The sequence below is a fragment of the Mus caroli genome, chromosome 5 (genome assembly GCF_900094665.2).
Source record: "Mus caroli chromosome 5, CAROLI_EIJ_v1.1, whole genome shotgun sequence".
NCBI classification, from domain to species: domain Eukaryota; kingdom Metazoa; phylum Chordata; class Mammalia; order Rodentia; family Muridae; genus Mus; species Mus caroli.
Window position 1 is genome coordinate 110,233,000 of NC_034574.1, and position 7,234 is coordinate 110,240,233.

Consider the following 7,234-nt stretch of genomic DNA (forward strand, 5'->3'; position numbering starts at 1 on the left):
AGTTCCAGGACTTGAAAAAACTAAAAACAAACAAGATTTCAACTTGCTGACGTAGGTTTTCTCCTTCCTCCTGGTCCTGGGCATGACGTATTTTCATGCAATATTTCCACTTCAGCCCCTCAAATGCTGGGATCACAGGCCCAATCCACCATTTCCAGGCCTTCCTAAAGCCTGGGAGCCTGGCTTTTGGTGGTGTTGCTGTTTGGTGGTGTTTTAGGGGTTTTTTTGGTTTTTTAGACAGGGTTTCTCTGTGTAGCCCTGGCTGTCCTGGAACTCACTCTGTAGACCAGGCTGGCCTTCAACTCAGAAATTCGCCTGCCTCTGCCTCCCAAGTGCTGGCCCAAATGCCTGCGCCACCCAACCTGACTCCTTTGTGAGCACGGCTGCCCTGCCCTACAGATCTCTAGAAGAAGAAACGACAGCACCTCCCTGTGGCCAGCAAATCACAGCCAGCTTACCTCAGAGGGCTTTCACCCTGCCCAAAGCCAGACGCAGGAAGGAAATACCCGCATATCTGAATGCAATGCCTTTTTATTTATATTTGACAAGGAGGATCAACACACTCGGCAGCTCAGGTGACTTTTGCTTACCCCACTGAGAAGCAAGGGGCTTAAGAGGGTCTCTCTCCACAGCAGCACTGTTCTTTAGAGGAACACTGATACCTACGCAGCCACCTGATCTGGACAGTCAGGGATCAGCTAAGATGGGAGTCTTGGGTTGTCTCAGTTAGGGGGACAGAGCCCTTAAAGACCCCACTGTGCCCGGTTCTGGACAGTTTCCTTGTTCAACCACTCACAGACACCACTAGCTCCAGCTCTCCTCTGAACCTGATCCTGGCGGAATGTTTCCTTTTTCAGAGCTGCTCTTTTTCTATCAACAACAGAATGACTCCATCAGAACATTAGACCCCTCCCCAGATGGAACCTAAACGCAATCAAACAGAACCTGGGATGGGACTATCCAGAATCGTAACGACTGGCAGCAAGCGGGAAGACACCCTAAACCTCTACCCTAGCACAGCTAAGAACTCCCAATGAGAGGGTAGCAAGGGGGCGGGGGGAACGGCATGCTTTACACAACTTAACAAGGCTGTGGGGGCCCCTGTGCAGCACCCTTACTTCCCTGACAGCTGCTCGTATAGCTTGGGCACATAGTCATCCCACTCGGCTTGGTAGCACGTGCCCGCCACCGGGGCTCCCAGGTTATACTTCTTGCGGAAGGTCTCCACCTTGAACTTGCCGCGATTGTCTCCAGACTTGTTGCTGAGAATGGGCTCGTCGCAGCTCAGCGGCTGTTCCTGCTCGTACACCAGCCAGACGTAGCGGTGGAGACCTGCAGGGGAGGCAAGTACCAGCCAGCCAGTCAGGGTGGGGGTGGGGGTGCGCTCTGCTTGGGACCGCTCTTGCCTTGACATTCACAAATCTTCAGCCTGGTTTTCCCGCACAGCACAGCATAAACCATAGTGTAGTGGTGCACACCTGTAACCCCATTTCTTGGATCAAGAGTTCAGGATTACTCTCAAAGTTCACATACCCTGAAAGTTCAAGGACAGCCTGGGCTATGTGAAATATCTCAAAATCATATGGTTCTTAACGGCTTTTTAAAAAGTTATTTACGTGCCAGGCATAGTGGCGCATGCCTTTAATCCCAACACTTGGGAGGCAGAGGCAGATGGATTTCTGAGTTCGAGGCCAGCCTGATCTACAGAGTTCCAGGACAGCCAGGAAACACCAAAAAGACAAAAACAAACAAAAAAAAGCTATTTACATGTATGAGAACATAATGAGAGAGAAACGGCCACCATCCGTCAGAGTGCTCCACAAAGAAGCTGCAGTCCCACACCCGTGTCACTGAGCTGCCAGGCTGCACAGACTCACAGCAACCTTACCCGGGCTATCAGAGTACAACACAGCCATTTTGGAGGACTCCAGAGCAATTCCTAGACCTAGGACATCTACGCAAGCACAAAGAAGTACAATGGAAACCCCTGCTTAGGAATACAGAAAGCACACAGTGCCTCTATTCATAACACCCACATCCTGGCTACAGCCCAAGGACCCAGCGAGAGGAAGGCTGGACCATGCAGTCCACGGTCACAGGGAATACTAATTGACAAAAGGGAACAAACTTGTAACCCAAGCCAGCATCAAGATAAGTCACACTGTGAATACTCACCAGATGCCACACCCCGCCCGTTCTGCCCATAGGCACATGGGATCCAAAGTGACCCATGGAGACCCAATTCAGAAAATGCTGAGCTCCAGGGGGGCAACAGGGACCAGGCCACCTCTAAGATATTCAAGGTGACAAGAAGAGCCTCCATCTTCCTGAGGTGTCCAGATGTGTGTGCCTCAAATCCTCTGCCTGAAACCTTCTGAGCCACCAGTTTATCACGCAAGCTAAATCTTCCAAACACCTGAGAGCTGCTAGGGTTTTATTCTTCAAACAGAGCACAGCTCCGACTCCAGAGAACTGCTCTACTCCCCAGTGCCTCCCGCCTGTAATTAAATTACCTTGCTTTTGTAGGTGCCCTGGAGAACCTTAAAGAGTCCCCAGGAAACTTATCTCTCTATTCTCTGATGAACACTGAGAGGCCTGGAAAGCATCTGGAAGCCTCTGGGCCGACGGACACAAGGTGAGCCGTGAGCAATGGCCCTTTTGTCCTTACTGGACACTCGTTATCCCAGTCTGCTCTCTGCAGGACAATGCACGGAAGTTGGCATCCTGCCAAGCATCACCCACCACCACGGTGGCCTTGTTCCAGTGAAAGGAAACCGCGTATAACAAGCAACCTGCAGTAACTGTGTCTCCCACCAGCTTCGGGGTGCTTATGAGACTTTGGGAGCACTGTGAGGCTCGACTCTCATGTTCCATGTCAATACAAAACACAGAAAGAGAATGTGTGAATGTGAGTGTGTGTGTTCAATGTGTCTCACTACAGTCTTCCAAATCTTTACAAAGTACCCAGACACATTTTGGGGAGAAAGGGAGAGTTATAGATATGAAAGGCAATCTTTGGCACTAGCATGAAAAGTGTTTGCTTCTTGTTCACAGGATCAGAAACTTCCATGATCACCCATAGCAGAGATTACATAGAGATTAGAGGAGGGTCAACTTCGTTTGGCCCACAGAGCCCCCAGCAGTCCACTGCAACCCTTCCTGCCCTCTGTGTCCAGGACACTTGCCAGCCTGGCGACAGAGACCTTGTCTAGTATGAGGCCCTGGCTTTGATGTTTCAAATCCACCACAAATCATTTACAGACCTAGCTCTCTCCGAGTCCCAGAAGTGGTTCTACAGAGGGCCTACCCAATCAGAACCAAAGTTCCAGCACTGACTGTACCAGAAAGGACTTGCCTGAGGGGAAAACAAGCAGGCTTCTGCCGTCCTTACAGTAAGGCTTGAAAAGAACCCAGTGGTAGCCACCCCCGCCCTGCCCCATTCGACCCCCCCCCCCCAACACACACACACAGCCTTTACTTACCTGTGCCACTGGGAGGCCCGGAGCCCACATAATCTGAGAGGACAGTGCCACTGCTAATGTCGTTACCCTTCATGTTGACGACCAGGAAGTGGTGCCACTCCCTGCAGAGACAGAAAACGAGGGGCTATGAGCACCAGACACCTAGGACATTCTCAAGCTGGGCAACAACAGGCAGATGATACACTGGGAAGCCACAAGCAAGCATAAGGGCCTCACACCAAGAGACCCTGTTCCCAGGGGCCTGAGGTTATGGCTCGGAGGGGGGGGGGGGTCTCAGCCTGTGCTGCACGAGGCCCAGGGCTTTCTCCCCACTACTACAAAATGACTGTAACCTCAGGAGGTCCACGCATCCCTGTCCAACAGGGACTTCCGTATCCGGATGATAGATAGCCTCTTCCCATCTTTTCCCCAACTGGCCTGAATTTGGGATCCTTCCTGCTGGGAGCATCGGGGTCTGTGAGGACCAGGGTGTAGAGTTTCCCAGGATCAAGGCCGTCCCATGAAATGCTGCTGGGCCTGTTCATAACCTGTAGGAAGGAACCAGTGTGGGGGTAAAAATCTAGAAATGCTCTCAAAACTCAACACTCTGCCACCTTATAGTCCCAAAAGGTAAAACATAGGGTTATTATTTTTATTCGCTTCTTTTACTACCAAGACAAAAAAAATAGTTTATAGCAGTTTCACCCATGCAGATTAGCGGCAATTCCCAAGTATAGCTGCTACTAAAAGCCTGAAGCTTGGAGCTGGAGAGAATGCTGGGCTCCAAGAACTCTTGCAAAGGGTAGACATTTCCTGGCAACTCCAGCTCCAGGGGACCTGATGCCTCTTGTGACCTCCACAGCTCCCTGCTCTCTCACACACACTCGCACATAATTAAAAACACAAGACGAATCTTAAAGAGCCAGGAGTCTAAAAAAAATTTTAATTAAAACAAAACAAAAAACCAGATGTGGTGCACGCTTTTAATCCCTGCACCGGAGAGGCAAAAGCAGGTAGCTCTCTGTGAGTTCAAGGCCAGCCAGGGCCACAACAGAGACCCTACATGTAACACACGCACACCACGCCAGCCTCGACAAACACTTGCCCTCGTTATTAACAGAAAGTGGTGAGACAAGGAAGTCCGACGGTGGCAACGGGTCCTCCTCCACAACCTCATTGGGGGTCCTGAGCTACCTAACGCCTTTAAATATGATGGCCAACGGTCTGCTTGGGGCCAGCTGAGGTGTAATCTGCCTACGGAAAACGAGAGCGGCCAAGGACACGTACAAAGTTTGGGACAAGGGAGACCGGCCAGGGCTCCGAATGGAAACCTCCCAAGTCACCATCTCAAACCCTGCGCTCTAAATATCTAAAGAGAACGGTTAGACCCAGTTTCTCTGAGCTTGGAACCGCTCTGGAGCGTCAGCATCCCACCCCCACCGCCACCCCCACGAGCAACACAGGTTAATGAGAAAGCGCTGGCCGCGGAGTCATTAATAAAGTGCGGGCTGCTCCCTGGGGAGGTGACTGCAAGCTCGGGACATTCGAAGGTTACAGAAGAGGCTTTCGGGTGACGCTCCTGTCCGGTAGCTGGGGTTTACAAAGGCTGAGCTCGAGGCCTGCTCCGCCCCGCTGTCCCCCGGTCTCCCCCGCGGCGGGCCCACACCGTACCTGGGTGGGCGTTAGCACTTTGCCCAGCTCGTCCACCGTCACCCCGGCGTAGTCGACTCGCAGAGCGTGCTGGGGCGGCTCGTCCACCTCCTGCAAGCACAAGGGCCCGGCCCACTGGCTGATGTCGGCGGCCATGTCGATGGAGAGTTGGAAGGCACGCGCACGCCGAGTCCCGAGCGCTGTTAACGTAAAGCGCTTGCGCAGTAGACTGCCGCCGCGGGACCAACCGCAGGTCGGGTCACGCCCCTTCGCTCTCTGATTGGCTGAGCCGGAGCTGGGCGGTCCGAGCGCCAGGGTCACTGCGAAGCTTCGCGCGCGCGTGGTGCCTGCAGGCCAGTGCGTGCATGGCTGTGGTGCAGATTAATGTTGCGACTTCTCCTTTGCTTTTGAAGGACTCTTTGCCCCATTTCTCAGTTCCCGGAGATAAGGCCATGCTTTTTCCCTAGCATTTCTTCAAACGAGCCAGGTTTCTTCCCTGCGTTATCTTTTGTTGTTGTTTTAAAAGTTCTTTAAATGCCAACGAAATTCAACCTCCCGGGAATCAGTGTGTTGGTTGGGCTTAACTGGGGAGTGCAGTGACTCCATAGCAGCAGTTCTGCAAGTTCTGCACATATGATGGCCTTCCATCGCCGCCTAAATGCCCACACCAGAAACTCTCATCAATTAATCTTCCAACTGTTGTGCCTGTAAATTTGGGCAGAATTGCACGCACATGGTTGAGAGGAATGGCTGGATCTTGGTTGAGGCTTCAATGACAACTCTGCCTCGTAAGAGTGAATGTCGATAGACTACAAGCCCCATCTTCACGGTGCCTTCAAGTAGCAACCGCTGAGATCCTGAAGGGCCGGAACAAGGCCTTTTACAGAGAGTGTGACTTTACAAGACAAAGTGGAATTCAGGTTGCCAGTCGATAGCTTCAGAATGTGGGTATCTTCTGGGGGGCTCCCAGATCATCCCAGGGGTCCTGAAAGAGAAATTGAAAGCGTGATTGACAGGACCAGACTGAGGGAAGGTAAGCAAAGCTGGACCAGCCATCGCCAATTTTGCAGTTGGATACCAGCAGCCTCCCAAGACTGGAAGCAGTCAGAAATGTATGAACCTAGGTTTTTACAGTGTGTAGCTAATAGAATACTCTACCCTCTAGGGGCGATATGATCCCTGATTTGTTTGCTGGTTTGGGGTGTTGTTGTTGTTATTGTTGAGACAGGGTTTCTCTGTAGGCCTGGCTGTCCTGGAATTTGCTCTGTTGACCAGGCTGGTCTCCAACTCAGAGCTCCACCTGCCTCTGCATCTTGAGTATGGGGGTTAAAGTCCTGTGCCACCACACCCAGCTCTCACTGATTTTTTTTCACTTATTTATTAATTATATGTGGGGGGTTGGGGGGAGATACTGGACATGCCTGCAACAGGTCCAAGTATAGAGGTCAGAGAAAAAATGTGAAAGTCCATGTCTCCTTCTGTTGTACCACATGGTGCCAGGGGTGGACCTCAGGATTCTTGTAAGCTCCAGGAAACCCACTCAGATCTACATCTCATGGATCAAATGGACTCCATCCAAAAAGTACCCCTGTCAATCAATAGCCTAAGTTCCCCACCTGTGGCGTATTCTAAAGGGTGGGATTCCTCCCCAGGTCCCTAATTTTGAGATTCCCCTCCCCCAGCCACCAAGACCATGGGCCTAAGTGTTTCAAACTTCTGAACCTACATAACTTTGTTTTCCCAGGTATTTGTTACAGGGTTGAGAATCTGACTAAAACAAAAATACTGGGGGCTGGTGAGATGGTTCAGCAGGTAAGAGCACTAACTGTTCTTCTAAAGGTCCTGAGTTCAACCACCCATGATGAGATCTGATGACCTCTTCTGGTGCGTCTGAAGACAGCTACAGCATACTTATGTATAATAGTAAATAAATTTAAAAAAATACTTCTCAAAACTGCATATGAGCTGGGCATGGTGACATGGGCCTTTAATCCCAACCCTTGGGAGGCAGAGGCAAACCGATTTCTCTCTGTGGCTTTTCAAGGCCAGCCTGGCCAAGTTCCAGGCTAGCTAGAGTTATATAGTGAGACTCTATCTTTCAAAAAGCAAAAAAAAAAAAAAAA

General features: G+C 51.1%; 1 protein-coding gene across 1 annotated transcript; it reads right to left on the bottom strand.

Moving 5' to 3' along the window:
• Window positions 1-513: 513 nt before the first annotated feature.
• Window positions 514-5,335, bottom strand: Pebp1 (phosphatidylethanolamine binding protein 1). Its single transcript, XM_021162224.2, has 4 exons — window positions 5,133-5,335; window positions 3,900-4,009; window positions 3,483-3,583; window positions 514-1,332 (listed from the first exon to the last, which is right to left on the bottom strand). The coding sequence occupies exons 1-4, from the start codon at window positions 5,265-5,267 to the stop codon at window positions 1,115-1,117; spliced, it is 564 nt and encodes a 187-aa protein (XP_021017883.1). The 5' UTR covers window positions 5,268-5,335; the 3' UTR covers window positions 514-1,114.
• Between the last annotated feature and the right edge of the window lie 1,899 nt (window positions 5,336-7,234).

Coding starts and splice junctions, on each gene's coding strand:
- Pebp1 (XM_021162224.2), bottom strand. CDS start 5,267: ATGGCCGCCGACATCAGCCAGTGGGCCGGGCCCTTGTGCTTGCAGGAG. Junction 4,010..5,132: donor AAGTGCTAACGCCCACCCAG/GTACGGTGTGGG, acceptor TCCTTCCTACAG/GTTATGAACAGGCCCAGCAG. Junction 1,333..3,482: donor CGGGCCTCCCAGTGGCACAG/GTAAGTAAAGGC, acceptor CCTCCCCTGCAG/GTCTCCACCGCTACGTCTGG.